This window comes from Mytilus trossulus, chromosome 1 (genome assembly GCF_036588685.1).
Source record: "Mytilus trossulus isolate FHL-02 chromosome 1, PNRI_Mtr1.1.1.hap1, whole genome shotgun sequence".
Lineage (NCBI taxonomy): Eukaryota > Metazoa > Mollusca > Bivalvia > Mytilida > Mytilidae > Mytilus > Mytilus trossulus.
The window spans coordinates 57,489,477-57,509,637 of NC_086373.1; the positions used below are offsets into that span (position 1 = coordinate 57,489,477).

General features: G+C 31.8%; 1 protein-coding gene across 1 annotated transcript; it reads left to right on the forward strand.

Moving 5' to 3' along the window:
• The first annotated feature begins 1,945 nt into the window (after positions 1-1,945).
• On the forward strand, positions 1,946-19,348 carry LOC134728041 (doublesex- and mab-3-related transcription factor dmd-10-like). The gene is made up of 7 exons (XM_063592443.1): positions 1,946-2,042; positions 6,200-6,450; positions 11,321-11,500; positions 12,149-12,237; positions 15,462-15,498; positions 15,921-15,970; positions 17,453-19,348. Exons 2-7 carry the CDS (start codon positions 6,201-6,203, stop codon positions 17,594-17,596), a joined length of 750 nt encoding a protein of 249 aa, XP_063448513.1. The 5' UTR covers positions 1,946-2,042; position 6,200; the 3' UTR covers positions 17,597-19,348.
• The last annotated feature ends 813 nt before the right edge of the window (positions 19,349-20,161 follow it).

A 20,161-nucleotide genomic window follows, 5' to 3' on the forward strand; every position in this document is an offset into this window, starting at 1 on the left:
TGCATTTTATAGCTGACTATGCGGTACGGGTTTTGCTCATTTTTGGAGGCCGTACAGTGACCTATAGATTTTAATTTCTGTATCATGTTGGTCTCTTATGGGGAGTTGTTCATTGGAAATCATACCACATCTTCTTTATATATATATATATATTTGCGAAAGCAAATTTACAGATCTAACATTGTTGGGTTGATGTTTAGACGAGTTGTATATATATATAATTACATTAGATGTAAGTTTCATTATAATACGTTATTCTGATTGGCTAACATGTTATTCCGTAAACAATTGCATCAGACAATAACATTTATCATGCATGATGACACGAGGTGCCACAAAAAAGTGCACAGGTGAATTAAATAAAACTGGATAAAAATCGTGTTTTCATGATTTTAGCTAAACAAATGTAATTATAAGTATTGAATACTTCTTTTTGAAACTTTATAGGGTTGTAAAAGCGTTGACCGTGCGTACATTTTTAGAATGAAGCGCTTCCGCGCTTCATACAAAATGTACTTCGGTCAACGCTTTTACCACCCAATAAATTTACAAAAAGAAGCATTCAATTCTTAAATATTCATAAGTACGCCTGAGTCAGTGACAACCCTACAACAGATGTATCCATCGGATCGCCATCAATGATGGTGATACATGGCTGTGTACATAATGTATATACAACTCGTCTAAACATCAACCCAACAATGTTAGATCTGTAAGATTTGCTTTCGCAAATTTTTGGTTCTTCCCTCGTCGGGATATGCTACTGTGATATCGTGTCACGATATCACAGTAGCATGGGTTCGAATCCCGGCGAGGGAAGAACCAAAAATTTGCGAAAGCTCACGATATCACAGTAGCATGGGTTCGAATCCCGGCGAGGGAAGAACCAAAAATTTGCGAAAGCAAATTTACAGATCTAACATTGTTGGGTTGATGTTTAGACGAGTTATATAAATATATATATATATATATATATATTTATATATTTAAAGCTTAAGATTATTCAAAGGATCATTTAGTTTACAAATATGTCTAAATTCATTGGCTTTCTAAAACAACATCCCCGTAATATAAGAATGAGATATTCCGTTACTATTAAGAAATCTACATGCATGTTCAGTTCACGGGGGGTAACTTCGATAATGTTTTGGTAGGGGTGTGCCATTTTTGCCTCAACAAACGTACCCATTTTAATATAACATTCACTGAAATTCAGTACCTATAGTTATATAAACATTTTTCATGCCTAAAATTACTATATTTGCAGATTTGAGGGTCCATTTAAGAATCATCACTGACAAAATAAGGTCTTAATTTTTTAAAGCAGGGTTTTACTCTTGAAAATGGCTCTGTAAATTGAAGTTTCAGTCAAATTCATGGTTAGTTTTAAATTTCCCAATTTGATGAAAATGACGCATATTTTCCCAATAAAAAAGGGTAGAGGTATAGTTTTGATAAAAGCCAACAATATCACTGTCACTTATAATTCATAAATATACCAGCTACCTTTAATTTTTTATGTATGAATTGACATTCTCAATAGCATATTTATATATGATATGTAGATCATACCCCAAATCAATATTACAGTTATCAAACGTAAATGCATTTTTATAAAGAATGTCATTAAAAAGGATGGTCATTTGTATATATAAAATATTGCAAAACTATGACCCATATTTTTGGCACATCTCCGTATATCCAATACCACGCGACATATTAGAAAACGGGAGCGATGAGAGATCGGTTTTTAATTAGATTGGGGGGAGAGGTGAGTGGGTCACCAACAATTTTATATGCCCTCATACAAAGTATTGGACAAATATCCTGATTATAATTAAAAAAAATATTAATATGGATATTAAAATATAAGGACTATGGAAATGAAAACCCCACGTCACCCCTGATTGACGTCTAAAGAATACAACCTTTAACCTGACGTCGTTATACACACGTGGTTATCGAACCTCGTTTTGGCTGAAAGTAACGTCAAAATTCCGCCATAAAGAGAAAGAAAGAAGTTGTAATTTTTGTCATTCAATGTAGGTATTTTTTTAACATTGTACACTATGATCAATTTTTGAAGAACATTGCAAAGAACATTGTGTGTTCAATGAGTGACAGTACTGTCAAGAATGTGTGCAACTAAAAGTAAAAGGATCTTATTTGCTAGACAGGAATTAATTTCTGGAAATAGACATGCATGTAGAATATAGGCGGGATGTACAAAAATTAGGCGACCCATCGATAAAATTCTAGCTCAAAAAGAATACATGACATGGGCAAGGAGAGGAACAGCGTCCCAAGGTTTTTTCTATCCATGGCATGGGTCTGCAGTGGCGGATCCAGAACTCCTCCTAAAGAGAGGGGGGCCCTAGGGCCCCTCTGGATCCGCCTATGGCCTGAATCCATGAAACCTGGCTTTTCAGTTCAGAATGTAGCATGTAGTATTCAATTTTCCACGAAATATATGCCACTGTAAATTAGCCAACCAATCATTCAAACAGTGAGTCAAGTCAAATAATATTGAAGACTATCAAATTAAAAAAAAATAACTTCATGGAGTAAATTATTTTCCCTGATGAATTATAACTGTTTCTTAAATTATTTTGTTTGGGTCAATCCTAAAAACTTTTGTAGTAAACATCTTTTCAAAGTTGCTAGAGGACTCCATTTCAATGACAAATCAATCAACAAAGTTGCTTACCAAAAGTTGTCTGTTATGTTATCATTTGCATATTATATTTCCTCTTAATACAAGATAAAAAAAATTGCACAGTAAATCTAGAATTTGAACACTTGTGGTCACATATACTGAGAGTAAGACCTGTTGATATTGAGGTGACAATGTCAAAGGTTATGGTCAAAGTACATGTTCAAGAAATAGACCTAGACTAGTTTAGAAAAAAGATTCAGGAGGCTAAATCAAATACTATATGAGACAATATCTGAAAAAGTCTACTTTCCATGTCCCCCACTTCACCAGCAATTATTTTTTTATTCAACCATCTTTTTTGAAAATTTTAAGTTTCAGTATAAACAAAATTATATAATGCACCATCTCCTGCCAATTAAACACTCATTCTTGTTTTTCTTCCAATTAAATATTGTAATTTAAATGTTCAACCCCCCCTAAAATCATGTTGTCCCCTGTGTTTTTTTGAAAACTAAATCATTCAAATAATATCCAAATTAATTCAACAGGCGTCCGATTCTCACATATATGATATATTATATAATAAACTTGCCCCTAATTTGTCTTTTTATATTATAACTAGAGCATGTAATGAAATTTTGCAAATTTTAAGACAAAAAAAAATTGTCCCCAGGGGTGATTTCCCTCCTGTTACCACTAGGTTTTTTTAACCTGTGGAAACGTTTACAAGACCAAGAGTTATTTTCCCATTATGTATTTTGAAGAGCATCATTTCCTGAATGCATTAGTACAAAGAAATAGATGGAAAGACGGCCAGGTTTGAAAATTCAAGCCCATCCAAGGTACGAATTTATAGAAAAATACTTTATGGTGTTCTATCCTGTTATAGCCTTTTCTTACACTTTCTGAGAATAATTTTATGTGTGCACCACAACATTAGGTGTGTTTTTATATCATCTTTTTAAATGTTATATGTCACAGGAAATACACTTACATTTAATGTGATAAAAAGGACAAAAACTATCGCGTAAATCCTTTCTGTTACGTTCTGTCATGTTACCTGATAGAATTTTTCATTACCTAGGCAGATTTTTCATCTTGCAAATACAGTTTCAAAGGATAAATGACATTGTTTGCTGTTATCTTCCAATTGTGACCAATCTAAAATGATGTATTTTTCTTAAACTTTAAAATAAAGCAGAAAAATCCTTTCTGTTACCAACTCTGTCCTGTTACTGTTGTCCTGTTACTCAAGATTAATTCATGTTACGGACATATCTGACTATATTTAAGTATATTTCTAAACCTTTTGTATTGCAAATGCTAAAATCAATAATTGGCATTTGATAAACTATTGCAGGATATACTAGTAAACCACAAATAGTGTCTTAAACTTATTTCTTATTCCCATTAGAAACTTTTTGAAATTGGTTCACTTTGGTAACAGGAAAGAACTGGATTTTTTTTGTACCATTTTTAAAATAGCCATTGCTTCCTTATTAAACAATTGTTTGAATTACAGACAACAGTTCCTAGATCCACAGTGTGTGTTCTTCGATTCGTGCTATTAAAATACCGGGTCTAAAGATTATTTTTTTTGTTTTTTCTTATGGCCAAAAAATCGAGAAAATCCCTATTAATTTTCAGGTCAGCTTGTTATATGTCAAGGTCAAGGTTACTGAGTATGGTCAGCAATTTGTGCAGAAAGTGGTTTCAGTATCAAATATTAGATATATGACAAATTAACATTGAAACCTTACTTGGAAATACATGTATGATCCCATACTACTAGCAGTGGGTTGATTTTAAAACCAATAATTACAAGGTCAAGGTTATAGTTACTGAAAATAGTACAATTAGAACAGACAAGTGGCTGCTGAATGCTTTTAAAATCAGTTACTGTTATATGGAATTAAAACCTTACTTAGATCTACATTCACAATATTATGAATGGCCAAGTTCATAGTTTATACTGACATAGATTTGTGTATACAGTATTAATCTTTAATCAAAATAATAACAGAAAGAATGCTACCTACCATTATGTTAACAGAAAAGGTCAGTAAAAATTTTCCCCATTTACTTTGGTGTTTGTTATGTGTGCTTGCTCACCAAAGGATCTTTGAATACAATTACAAAAAAAAAATTGGACCTTTTTTTGGCTAAAAAAATAAAATAATTGTGACATGCACTAAAGTAACAGCCGGTTCCTGACTCGGAGCATGTATATATTTAAAAGTTAAAGTAGCAGGGTTGATGCTGAATTTTTTCTTTTAATTATGGTCTATGGTACATTAAAATGAGAGGGGGGGGGGGGGGGTCCAACAAGCAGTAGACCAATAACAAGAAATTCCAAATTCTAGGGTATAAATTAAGGTGTTACTTTACATTTTTACAAATAGTCATAGGCCAGGATTTTAAGAATGGGAGGCATAATTCCAGTTGCCCTGGGGAAGGTCGGAAGCTCCTAGCTAGATTTCAACAATTTAGTATCAAATTATGAAGTATTATAACAGCCTTCATAATAGACAAATTTGTGAAAAAATAGTCTGCCTTTGGATCATTCAAATTATGTATTGATTTTAAAACATGTGGATATCAAATCTTTGGTAGAAAGTTTAATTTCAGTTAGAAGGTAACTGTATATGAAATGGGCATGCCAATGAAAAATAAAACAATTGCAGCGGGTTTACAGTTTACTTTACCGTTTTGGTTGTTTAAAAAGGTGTCCCAGTCACCCATCGCATGGAGGAATCAGTATAAAAAGAAATCAGAGTGTGTGTTTAATTAATGAACATGATAAATTGCCATATTCAATACAATATAAGCTAATGAAGATAAATTTTTTGGGGGCAAAAGGGGAGGGGGGTGTACGCCAATTATGCCCTTACGTGGACCCGCCCCAGGATTATTACTTGTACCATTCTTGATTGTAGTGGATCTTACTGTGATTGATTGTTTGGAACTGCCCAGAGAGAACCACTAACCTTCCTTAGGAAAACTGACAATCCTAGTCAATTAAGATTGTGGTTAAAAAATTGCATTTTAAATTAAAGCTTTAACTGTTATGGATGCATTCTATTTTATAGGGATAGTCCTTCTTCAAGAAATTACACTTTTTACACTAGCCAGAATTTCAACTGTCATTGGAGCATTTAATAAGACAGCAAGAATTTTAAGAATTAAAAGAGTATTTTGAATATAAATAGCCCTGCTGTAAGGGAGCTTGTATTAAGAGGATGGCCATTTGATTTTTGGTGGTGGCCCAGAACTTTTGAAGGATTTTTCTCAGACAGAAACTGTTAAATTCACGACACCTTGCTAACCTGCCTTATTTGGAGGCAAGGCAAAGCAGAGGAAACCTGCTTTTCACTTTTGCAAACTTAAATTAATCATGCATTTTATAGGACACAATTTAAATATTAATATTTATCCTATCTTGATTAAGAATATTTATTTTTAGTTCTTGCAAAGCCATCATTTTCATTACCAAAACCCTTCAATTTATATTACTGGTAAACCATCCTTTGTTTTACTTTCCAGTATGCCTCCAGACTCTAAACAAAGACAAAGAGAATGTCAAAAATGTCTTGCTCACGGTGTCCATGTTAGATTCAAAGGTCACAAGCTTGGATGTTTTTTCCGTGACTGTCAATGTCAGCGATGTCAGGTTGTTAGTATTAAACGCCAGAAAAACAAGATAGTTACTGCTCAGAAAAGACGACTGGAAATGGAAAATGTAAAAAAAATTGAAACAGAACAAGCAAATAGGAAAGGAAGTGGAGAAATCTCAGGTAACATTCTAAAATAAAATGCTCTGTAAGGCACAGCTTGATATGACAGCAGAGTTAGAACACTGAACAATCCGGGCCAGTATTGACACAACATTCAAGCTTAATACATCTCTGAATTTGGATTGTGATTAAATTTTTGACAAGGCATAGGTATCTGACACTGAATGAATGTGGTCTTATGAACTTAAAATGTTAATTTACCTATAATATATATCCAAAATCTAAATACATGGATTGATTCAGCATATCAAATAATCCCAAGAATTAGTTGTTTGTTAAAATCAAACTAAGTTCCTTTTTTAGCATGGAACCTTGTGGTACAATTTCAGAAAGATCCATACACTAACACACAAGTTATTGTCTGGAAACTATAAAAATACTTATTTTACTCCTTTTGGGCCCCTTGTTCCTAAACTGTATTGACCATAACCCTCAAAATCAATCCCAACCTACCTTTTGTGGTTTTAAACCTTTTGTTAAGATTTCATAGAGATCCATTTACTTAAACTAAAGTTATTTTCTGGAAACTAATTGTCTTCGGACTATGCTGACGAAGATGATGTGATACATGTACCAATATATACAAACTCAAATTTTTAAGAAGTCCTAAAAATGTCAGATAATTATTAAGATTGTGCTACATCATGACAGCTATGAGGAAAAGCAGTTAGTTTCCCAGAGGGAAAAACTCAAAAAGGCTTTCCTTGAATAGCTTTTGGTCTCTGTTGAGTTATTTTTAATGGAACTTAAAAGTTCTCTTTGGTAAACCAATAATTTATTTATTAATTTGGCTGAAGAAAAAAACCTCTTTTATGAAGATGAATGTACTGGTGAAAACGCATGTACCAATCCTAAATGTGGACACACAAAACTTCATTGCTGTTGTATTTTTTATTACATGTAAATATCAACCAATTTATGAATAGTGTAATACATGGAATAGTCTATGTGTGTTGTTTATACTGGGGGATTCATTTGTTTTTGTGGGTATCAGTTTTTGTGGATTAAGGAAAACTTGCATATTCTTGGATATCTGATTTCATGGATTCGTCAATCTCTGTATACAAAGCCTATAGAATTTTTTTGTCTGATGAACATTTGAATTGGTCTATCCACAAAACCCAGCAAAATTGGTATCCAACAAATTATAATGAATCCACAGTAGTGGGAAACTTGATTGAATGAGGGATATATTACTATATCAAATTTCCTTAATTAGTTAAAGGGGCACTAGCTGTCAAATTCATGTTCATAATATTTGATTTATGACAATGTAAAACATTTATCCAAACTATTAAAAGTCTAAAATATACAATTAACAGGGCAGGGGCATGAATATATGAAGGTTCGTTTCGTGTGTATTTTAGTTTAGACGCTGTCTAATTAACTATTGAGTTGACCTCTAAAGTCATTCGATGACAATATAAGCGATGTAAACATAAATATAGAAATAAATAGATTAAGCAAACTTATGCTGTTGGATTTTCTAAGTCTATTTTATTTCACATTATAGCTGAAAAATAAATGTTTATCATGGTTATTACCTGTATAAGAATGATTGTTTTTTTCATTAATTATTGAGCAACAAATTTAAATATTTTAGATTTTTCATACTTCTCGTAGCTAGTGCCCCTTTAAGGATGGTAAGGAGTTTGATATTGCAAGTTGTTTTTGCCTACAACACCATCAACAAATCCACCATTACTGAAAGGATCACCTCCTAGTAACTTTAATGCGTGATAAATAATGTTTGACTTTTCAACAGAAGTTTCCAGTTAAAGAAGTTTATAAGTGATTTCTATTTCATAATTTCCAAGTGGAGATAACTCTAAATAAATTGAGAGAAAATTAACAGGGATTGAGTTTCTTCAAAACTTTAATTGTATTAAGGTAAGGTTTGTATGAAACCTGGATTTTTTTCTTAGTGATATTATATCAATACGATACATGATTTTGTTCAAGGAGGAATACCCAATCATTTAATGAAAAAAAATTTAACATCGCCCGTCCCGATTTTTCTGGTGAAAAGCTTAAAATTCCGATTTTTTACGATTTTTAGGGAAATTTTATTTGAATTCTTCTGAAATAATAATGTATGCAAGTGACTATTCAAAAATAAAACTAAATATAACATGCATAAATAAGTGTGGTCCATTCATTAATAATAAATTTTAATTAAAAATATTATAAAAAAATTCTTAAAAACAAGTTTTTTGTATTTTCGGATTTAAAAAATTCCGTTGCCATGGCAACAAAAAGCCAAAAATATCCCTTTTCAGGGTCCACCCTTTTTCTGAAAAACTGTGAACTTAAGGAATTTACTATTTGCATTATAATGAGCTAATAAAATTGGTATGTCCCCGAACTCGTTTTTACGGAAATGGCCGTTATATGTGTATAATCTTGTCATTTCTGTAAAACACAAAATATTTTTTGTTGCTCTGCAAAGAGCAAAGTCATCTTTAATAACATCTTTTTATAAAGAATCATTTTGTCTTGTAACACTTTGGGATTGACCATAATCAATGAGAGAAAACAGTGATTAACTTAGGGATGACATCAAAAGAGCAATGTAGGATGAACAACTTATTTCAAATAGTTTGGGGTGGGGGATAAAAGTTGCTGCAAGTTTTATTAATTTGACATCGATTTTACATATACCCATATCGGTTAAACAATTTTCCCAAATTAATTTATGAGGGGGGAGGGGGGTGGGGGTTGAACCAACTATGTGAATTAATTATTTTTTTTATCCTACATTAAACTTTTGATGTGGTCTCTTACTTTTTATGCCCACAACTATCAGTCGGAAGGGGAGGTGTTTAACTCTGGTCATACAAGTGCATCAATACATGTACAAGACTCTGATTTTGAAGGAAACACTTATATTCTTTCCGTGCTTCTGTTAGTTTTCTCGTTTGAATTGTTTTACATTGTCTTTTCGGGGCCATTTATAGCTGACTATGTGGTATGGGCTTTGCTCATTGTTGAAGGCCATACGGTGACCTATCATATGAGTTGTTAATGTCTCATTGGCAATCATGCACATCTTTTTTATATTCAAAATGTAAATTTTAAATCTAAGAAAAGCATTCAAATCGCCATCAAAAGAAATGAAAATTGCTTCATTGCACCATGTTTGGTAAATAATTTGTATGCAGCAGTTGGATGAAAAGTTAGAGCTTGGAATAAATGGATAATGTGTCCATGGGATACTGATGATGCCCCCTCTTACATAAACATGAAACATTATAAAGGATTCCGTATAAATTTAATATCATTTGGTAAAAGCAAACTAAAGAACGGAAACAAAAAATTCAGAAAACGACCTCATAAAATAACTCCGAGCGTCGTCACTACTTCATTAAGATCTCTTATGTACGGAGAAAAACTAAAAACTAACATTTTCCCGGATTTTATAGTGAGGTCGTGCATGTGTAGAGACACATATTACCATCCATGTTTTTAGATTAATTGATTCAAAGTTGACTGATATGCATAGAATTTTTTTTTATTAGAGTTTGTAAAATATCCAGTGGCAAATACTTCAGGCATGTTCAGGACGACACAATACAATAGTTGTGTCTTAATGCATCCATAAACAAATATTATTAGAACAGTCCGTCAGTTGTAAAAGTGATTGCTAAAAATAAAATACATTTCGAATGATGTAATTGTGTGGGTTGTGTGCGTATTTGCGTAAAAGACCAAGTTCAACATTCTGTCATTCGTTAAAATCATGCAATAGAAATATCTGAGAAGTTATATATGAATCCTCTATAAGTAAAACACATGACGCATTATGTAAATTTAAAAACTAAATTACTAAAAATTGTCACAAAAATGTGCCGTTTTTCATTCAAGCCTGCGTTTCTATAATTTGTATTCATACTGCAAAAAAATCGGAAACGGCGTGCATCAGACTTACAAATTCAATAAAAAGACAGCTTAGCAGTCAGTGAAAAAGTTACCAGGGTTCTTGAATCAGAATAAACAACACTTCTATCTTGTGAAAGGACAAGACGGAGACAAGCCATAACAACACAAGATATTGAAATCAGCTTCCCATGCATTAGGTTTTTTTAAGGTTTTATGGCGGGAGACAAGAGAAAGGGGACGGGAGAATGGAGAAAGGTATTTTTTGTTAGACCATTTATAAATCTAGAACTGTAAAAGTGACGACAACAGAATTCAAATCTATTCTGTGGTTTTGTGGCAACAACATTGTGCATAAGTTTTATATATCAGTTGGTTGAGGAAGACTAAAGTTAGAGAATGGAAACCAAATTTGTAAAAACGGACTTACACTATAATACGTACATTCGGATCAACGTACAAGCAGACAAGGATATAACTCAATGCCCCCTTTGCTACGGCGGGGGCATAAACATGTACATTTATGAAATAAAATAAAACTCCGCGAAACTTCATGAATTGTTTTTGCACAAAGACGTTATGGCTAAGCGTGACGTCATATAAATGAAAACTAACAAACTGACGGTTATAACGTTACTTGTATGATTCAAATTTTGATAAAATTACATCAAAACGACGATTTTGAGGTAGGTGTTGTTTTATTTTCGATAATATTGTAGTTATCAAACATTGGTTAATCAAAGCAATTCAAAATGGCGGGTCCCTCCTTTTTTTCAATTATTTGAATTCGAGTTATCTCCCTGTGTACGCAAACCTTACCTTAAGCTGTCAATGACCAGGGACAAAGTTATTAGTTTAAAATGACCAATTCTAGATATTCCCTGCAAAAAGCCTTTAAAATTCATAAAACTGGTGTAGTCAAACTGTTGATTTTCCTTCACAAAATATATATATTACAAATTTGAAGTACTAAAACAGAAGTATCTATTTGTAGATTCAGAAGAAAATCATTTAATAATTGATGAAAGCAGCAATCAACAGCAGAATCCAATATCTGACAGAAGAGCTGTATATTGCCGTAGATGTCAAATCCATGGTGTTAAAAATCTAGTGCGAGGACACAAGGATAGTTGTCCATACAGAGGTTGCTGGTGCACAGAGTGTAGAATAATAAGTATGTCTGATAGAAAACAGTTGTGTTCAAAGAAAAGTTTATCTATTCCTTAATACCAGGTCTTTACCATAAGATTAGATACCCTTTTAAAATAGATAGCTTTAAAATGAATGTAGTTGAAAAGAGTAATCTTGTAATGAGATAATCTTCCATGCCTCTAGGTGTGGGAATTTCTTGCTACATTGAAGACCCATTGGTTGCCTTTGGCTGATGTTTTTTCTATGGTCGGGTTGTTGTCGCTTTGACACATTCCGCATTTCCATTCTCAATTTTTAATATGAATAAACAGGTTCTCTCCAGAACATACATTGTACACTACAGCAAATAGTACTAAAATATAGTGAATGAACAAGAACCAAACAAGAAAACCTATTATATATTATTAGATAATTAATTTAGAAGTTAATAATTGTCATACAATTCGGATGTCAGTTTCTAAATTGTCTTGTCACTACAATAAGTTTAAATTAATATAGCTTTTTGTTAAAACTTTTTCTAGAATACATGTTCATAGCTAGACTAGGTTTGTCTGATCATCATAGCTCAGAATTGTTGTATATATACCAGGTTTACATAAATGCTCAATATTTTATAAGTTTGTTTATTTTGATTAATTTTTCCATAACATAAAACCATTATATTTTTCAGATTCTCAGACTTCTATGTGTAGCCACTGTGGATTTTATCCACCAACTGTTACACCCTATCCACGACCATACCCACCATCACTTAATTGGGTAAGTTTTTATTCCAATGTCTTAATAATGTGTGAAAGTACATTTATTTCTTCAAGTTCATAAATTTATTTTGTGTAAAGGCTGTCCAGATTTTTGACTGGCTTGCTGTCTATCTGCTTCTGTAACACTAGAATGCTGAATGGAACCAAACTTTATGTGACTTTTACCTATAGTTCTTAATTTGTGTGTCATTTGGTCTTGTGTGGAGAGTTTTCTCATTAGGGCTATTCCATAAAAAAATGTAGGGGGGGGGGGGGGGCGGGGGGATGTTGGAAGGCACATTGTATTAATAATACATGGTTGATGGTTATCAGAGAAAATTTTCACAGTATAAGGCACTATAATTCTCAATTACAATTGTTTGGGTGGCAGGTGCTGACAAAAACTGCCTTCCAACCCCTCCATACATTTTTTTCTGGAATAGCCCTTAGCAATCATACCACAACTTCTTTTTTACTTCAGACCAGACATAGAGTCAAATAAAAGCATCAATCTGTTGTTGACTTAACCTATGACAATAGTCATGAAAAAAAGAATTAGTCTGACTAATTTATTTTTGTATGGGTGATTAAGTTAACAAAAATAAAGTTGATAATTTGGTAACACAGGCAATGTATATTTCTGTGTTTCAAACAGTTTATTTGGGGTAGTTTTTGGTCAAGGTAGTTTTTGAGGAAGTTAATATCAAATCATCTTGAAACTTTGTTCACATATTCCCCATGATATGATCTTTCAAATTTAACTGTCAAATTATATTTTTGACCCCAATTTCACTGTCCATTGAATATAGAAAATAATAGTAAGTGCAAGTTTCAGGTTAAAGTTTTTGGTAACTTTTGATGATGTTAAAGACCAATTAACTTGAAACTTAGTACACATGTTCATTATGATTTGATCTTTATAATTTAAATGCCAAATTTTTTACCCCAATTTCAGGTCAACTGAAAATAAAAAATTAAAGTGTGAGTGGGGCATCCGTGTACTTTGGACACGTTCTTGTTGTTTAAAGATTTTATAGAATTAATATATGCATGATTATTATAACTCTTATCATGTATCCATGCAGGGCAGGTTTCACCATTAATTGGTCTGATTGCTTGAGACATAGATGCCAACCATTAGGATTTTTCCGTAGTTTTTCCGATTTTGCTTAAAAAACACTATTACAGTCAATGTCGAATAGTTACAGATTCCCAATCATCGCCGTTCAATTTTGTAAAACGTGGATTTTTATCATAACTTTTCCGTCCTGGTCCGGTATTTGGAAAACATCAATATAATGCTTCCGGTTTCTTGGGAGTTATTAACCTATTGTTGGGTAACTAACTGACTTCGGAAGAGGCAAACTTGCATTTATGAAGTAGCTTTCCCCATTACTCTACTTCTTCTTGACAAAAAGAAAATGTACAAGTCTAGTACATCTGAACAATTAATGAATGGAATACATACTACAGACAACATGTTTAATGACAAATTTTAGTGCACAATACTTTGCAACCACTCGTCAGTAATTATTATACCCCCGCTTTAAAAAAGGGGGGGTATACTGTTTTACCTCTGTCTGTCAGTCCGTCCGTCAGTCCTTCCGTCAGTCCGTCCGTCCGTCAGTCAGTCCGTCCCATGACACTTTTGTCACATTTTTCTCAGCAACTACACATCCACCCTTTCTGTAATTTGGTATCAACATTTATATATATGTCAGCCATACCGTGTGATGCGTTTTCAGATTCATCACTTGACAACTTCCTGTTTACCGAACACTTGTATGATTTTACACGTGATAGCCAAGTTGAAAATTTTCGTCACATTTTTCTCAGGAACTACAATACAAAGATTTCTGAAATTTGGTTTCAGGGTTTATCTAAGTCAGCTATACCGTGTGATGCGTTTTCAGATCGATCACTTGACAACTTCCTGTTTACCGAACACTTGTATGATTTTACACATGATAGCCAAGTTGAAAATTTTCGTCACATTTTTTTCAGGAACTACAATACAAGGATTTCTGAAATTTGGTTTCAAGGTTGATCTTAGTCAGCTATACCGTGTGATGCGTTTTCAGATCAATCACTCGACAACTTCCTGTTTACCGAACACTTGTATGATTTTACACCTGATAGCCAAGTTGAAAATTTTTGTCACATTTTTTCTCAGGAACTACAATACAAGGATTTCTGAAATTTGGTTTCAGGGTTTATCTAAGTCAGCTATACCGTGTGATGCTTTTTCAGATCGATCACTTGACAACTTCCTGTTTTCCGAACATTTGTATGATTTTACACATGTTTTCGTCACATTTTTCTCAGGAACTACAATACAAGGATTTCTGAAATTTGGTTTCAAGGTTTATCTTAGTCAGCTATACCGTGTGATGCGTTTTCAGATCGATCACTCGACAACTTTCTGTTTACCAAACACTTGTATGATTTTACACATGATAGCCAAGTTGAAAATTTTCGTCACATTTTTTTCAGGAACTACAATACAAGAATTTCTGAAATTTGGTTTCAGGGTTTATCTAAGTCAGCTATACCGTGTGATACGTTTTCTGATTGATCACTTGACAACTTCCTGTTTACCAAACACTTGTATGATTTTACACATGATAGCCAAGTTGAAAATTTTCGTCACATTTTTCTCAGGAACTACAATACAAGGATTTCTGAAATTTGGTTTCAGGATTTATATAAGTCAGCTATACCGTGTGATGCGTTTTCAGATTCATCACTCGACAACTTCCTGTTAACCGAACACTTGCATATTTTTACACTATTAATATTATCCACTTGCGGCAGGGGTATCATCAGTGAGCAGTAGCTCGCAGTTTCACTTGTTTTTATTGGGAAATGCATGTTTATGAGTGATTACTGAAAACTTTTCAAAAATACGGAAAATTTGATAGTTTGTTACTGATTGTGTCAAAAGGGGTTGGCATCTATGTTGAGACTAGTGAAAATTATTCTTGAACCACTAAAAGCTGCAGTTTACTTGTCCAAAGTAAAATAAGAAAAAAAGTAGGAAAATGTATAGAAAAGAATAACTCAACATATTACAGATCCTTCCACAAAAGAATAGGATTGGTAGGTTAGATTAAACTTTTTACTTTTGATTTTCTTTATTAACAGAAGGTTTTAAAACATTGCACTGTTTATGCTTGTTTGGATAAAAAAAACTCCTCTAAGCTTGTTACCTTTGTGAAAAATGAGTTTTATTTTTTTTAACAGTTGCTGAACCAACAAAACAGTACTGCATGTGGAGGAGGTAACGTAGTATGATTAATGATATTGTTTGCTTTATTCTAACATGTATACGTATCAAACCACACCCTAACGAGGGGGTTTGAGGGGTTCATACTAACTCACCATTGAAAACAAATAATTTTTAACATGTATACATATCAAAACTCACCACAACGAGGGGGTATAAGGGGTTCATACAAACTCACCCTTGAAAACAAATTAGAAGTAATGATGTTATGTTGAATTGTAACTTTTGAAGTTGAGTATGATTGTACCAAACCCCCTTAAAACAGCCTGGCTTTGGGCCTGCAAGCTTTTATAGTTTCAAGGATGTCTTGATATTTACTCAAGTTTTAATTTATTTTACAAATAAAATAGTTTATTTTCACAAACAAAAATAATTAATAGAAGAAATTGAAAGTTTAAAATTTTTTATTCTTTCAGGTAATACCAGTTCAACTAATTATAGCAGTAATCTTGGATACAAACCACAGGTGTGTAAAACATAAATTTTGTGAATAGAAGTTATAGGGGGGATAGTTGTGGTTTTCATCTTGAATTCCCTAAAATTAAAGCATTCCTTCCACTATCCCAAAAAAAAAATTTTCAATTCCGAAGTCCAGGTATAGTCCAGTCAAAGATTTAACCTCAAACTTTTGCAACAGAAAATGTTTTAGTTCTAATCTATAGCATTATGGCCTTTATATACACAGAAAAAAGTCTCATAAAATCAAACTCATGGAAAACTCAAAATCAGCATTTTTATTTTCCTATGGAAATTAACATTGGAAGGGGAGATAACTCTGGCAAAAATTAGTCTTTTTTGGGTTAGTTTTTGGTTGTTTTTCTTGAAATTTATGTAAAGTATGATACTTTGATGAGGTTATAAGTTTGTTTTTGACTAAATTATATAATTTTCTGCTCATGAAATGTACAAAACCCAAATGTTATGGGTAGTTTTATTTTTTTGTGCATTTTTCATTAAAGAAATTACAAATTTGAAGCTTTGTAACAATTTGAAAAAAAAATGTGAAAATTTGGTATTGTTCATGTTTGTATATTATATTTTTTCAGCACTTTACTAATGTAAAGAAACTTTAAACCGCAAAAAGAAGAATACAGGCTTAATTGTTTTTATCAAAATTGAGATTCTTTACCTTGACATGTTGAAAAGTTCAATAAATGGTCAACTAATGAATTACGAAATCTAGATTTTAGCTTGATAAAATATATGAAAACCACCTTTAAAGTTGTTTGTTATACTTTAAAGACTGCTCAAAAATCAAAAATCAATATATTCTGATGAATAGAAGCGGTAAAATTATAATTTTATATAATTTTTTATTGATATTTCTGCCTTTTTCGCAATAGTTATCTCCCTTTTCAATGCAAATCTCCATAGAATTTTAAATGGTGATTTTTTTTTTAGTCTTCCTCAAGTTAGATTTTATGGGACTTTTTCTGTATATATTTGGGGTATATATAATGCTAAAGATTAAAACTTAAAAAACTTCTGTTGCAATTACTTTTGGGTTAGGGTCAAATTTATGCAAGATTGACTGGACTAATACTATGGTGTAAATCCAAAATATCCCCCCCAAAAAATGCCCAATACTGAATTCTCAAAACAAATATTTAAAGGTCAAATCAGTTATCTTGAAAAAGGTATACATGCTGAAACCCTGTTTTTTTAAAAGACCAATACTTTTGACTCGAGACATATGGTTGGAACCCCCTTTTAAAAATGGGTGGATCTGCACCTGCTAATTGACACCAGTGCATGTGCATCAGTCACCAGTAAGACTTAATTGGAAGTAGTGAGAGGTTTCAAACATAAAGCAGTTTTAGTATACTTTTGATTCACAGAAATTCCTCTCTATAATCACATTTGACATGATCTTTCTTGGTCTGCTTTAGTTATACATTGTTTTCATTTATTTATACATAAGACATGTACAGTTGACCATTTATTGTAGGTAAATTACGTTCAACCAGCCACCCCAAGTATGCCGTACAATTCCACCCCAGGATATATGCATGGACCACACCATGATATACTTCATTCAACTGTACAGTATGGAACTCCAGCTAGTCAACAAGATGGAAACTTGAGTCTGTAGTAGTGGCAACACAAGAAAGAAGTTTTTTTACTCTTCATTGTCAGATTAGCAGTTATACCAAAATCTCAAAATTGCATCTTTAGTCATGCATGGTTTAATTTAACTGGTAAGAAATTCAAAATCAAGAACTTACAGGGAATTTAGGCAGGATATTTGACAAATATAAAGTAACAATTTAAATGTACTAAATTTATTTGATTATATAGTCTTGCATATTTCATTACTCAGAATAATTCTCAAGACCAATTAACCAAAAAATAATACATGTGCCAATAGTAGAAATTTAAAACAGACACCCTCATTTTTATAAAAAGTAATATGACACATTTACCTATCCAAAAAGATGTATGTTAAAATTTAGGGAAAAATGTTAGGTAACTGTCTGCAAGTTTTAAAAATGTTACTTTTTACAAACCAATATTCAAATCACAAATTTTTATGTCTGTCATATAAAACTTTTGATGCCTTGAAAGATATTATTTATACTTTGAAATTATTTTTGCCAAGCACCAGAGAGTGTCTTGAATAACACAAGAATGTCAGACTGCAAGATCAAGGTGACAAATATAGTTTTAAATAAATCAGGAGGACAAATTTTTGGTGCCTGTGACCAGGAAATGTTTTGCAAACAAGTTGGAATTTTTGTCTACAAGGTACAGGTCACAAATTTCATATTCCAATATATTATGTATAGATTTAATGTTTTGTCTGCTTTAGTACTTTTGATTATAAACATTCATATTAAAGGTGTTTGTATATCACCAGGGGGTGGCATGTCCATTAATAAGGTTGGAATATGTGTGCTCTAGTGTCCATGTTAATAATTTGTATAATGAGATGGATACAAGATGAGGGAGGTATAATTTTCTTAATTTTTAAGCTGTGTTACTGAAAATTTATGGAAAATTTAGTTCAACTGTGTGATATATCATTTTGAGAGCTTTGTTAGCTCAGGTTATATCTAAAAGTGATTAATCTTAATACCCCCCTTTTTGTTAATGAAAATCAAGACATTATATCATGTTTTTAGAAATTAATTTATGCAAATGTTGGTTTGCTAAAAGAAAAAAAATATATAATATGGAAATCAAAATTTCATATTAGAAAAAGATAAACAATTAACTGGCATTAATATATGAAATAGATATTATTGTAGTGAAAAGGGTAATTGAAATAAATTATAAAAAACAAACTTTCTTTAAAAAGTGAGTGTTTTAAGCACATGTATTACTTAATGACTTTATATGAAATATAATTTCAGATTTTTATGGTTAGGTGTATAATATATATGCATGCTGGATATATTTTTAAAAACAAAGAAATTGTAATCTATTGAAAGTTTTAATGATATAAATTGTTTGCATGCATGTTTAGATCAATTAAATATTAGCATGATCAGATGATGGTTTGTTAAAAGAATAGAAAAAAAGAAAGCAAATATATATGGAAATCAAAATTACATGTTAGAAAAGAAAAACAAACTGAAAGTGATTTTGTTTTTATATTGCACATATATACTTTATGACTTTATATGAAATATAATTTCAAATAGATTTTTATGATTTAATAGGTGTATAATATATATGCATGATGGATATATCTTTACAAGCACAGAAATTGCACGTTTTTAATAATGATTTGAATTGTTCGCATGCATGATTAGATCAAATATATATTAGCATAAATAAATTATGTAACAATTTGATTTTATCTAATCCAAGGAATGGATTTTAATATTGAGTATTGATTTTGTTGAATGAAATTTGTTTTTTTATTGTTTGTTTTGAAAAAATAAAAGTGAACCTTTTGTCTTCTGATTTAGTGTTTAACATACCATTTTGGTTTCAGTTAAGGGTAAGTTTCCTACAAGATCACAGCAATCATTATTTACATTCAGAATTATACGTATACTATTCAAAACTAAGAGTGCACATGCTGAAATGTCTCAACTTCTTCATTAACCATTGATATTATGACGTTGACAGTCCTAAATATAAAGCTTAACTACAACTTTTTCATAAACTTAAAAAGAAAATGAGATCATCAGATAAACCAAAGGAGTAGGTCCAGTAAGAGCCCTTTTTGGCCTCAAAATATAGCAGTTTTACAAAATTGATAAAATGTAAACTTTTAGTTATTTATTGAACAGAAGAGTGCTTCTGCTACATAAATATGGGCTATTTTTGACTATACAATGAACATATATCGGGTACTGGCCCCTTAAAGTCATTCTAAATGACTGAATTCTTCACAATTCTAGCATTTTAGTTAAATTTTAAACCGCAAAAGTGGACACATTCTTATTCATCCTTAATATTGAAATGGAAGTTGTATTTTATAATACATAACATATATGAAGGTTGAGGATGAACACGGATGCGACCACTTTAATTTTTGACAAAAAACATCTGAAAAGTGACATTTTTAGGCATATTTGGTTGATTTTTCATATTTGAGCTTGAATCAGATTGTTTTTAATGACTAAATCAGTTCAAATCTTTCACTTAAACTAATAGATTCTAATGAAATAGACAAATGTTCAAAAAGTGGTCAAAATCGTGTCAG

Excerpts from the sequence above, each read along its gene's own strand:
- LOC134728041 (XM_063592443.1), top strand. The coding sequence starts at position 6,201 with ATGCCTCCAGACTCTAAACAAAGACAAAGAGAATGTCAAAAATGTCTT. Across the intron at positions 11,501-12,148 it reads CACAGAGTGTAGAATAATAA|ATTCTCAGACTTCTATGTGT; the intron begins GTATGTCTGATA and ends TATATTTTTCAG. Across the intron at positions 15,499-15,920 it reads CAGTACTGCATGTGGAGGAG|GTAATACCAGTTCAACTAAT; the intron begins GTAACGTAGTAT and ends TTATTCTTTCAG.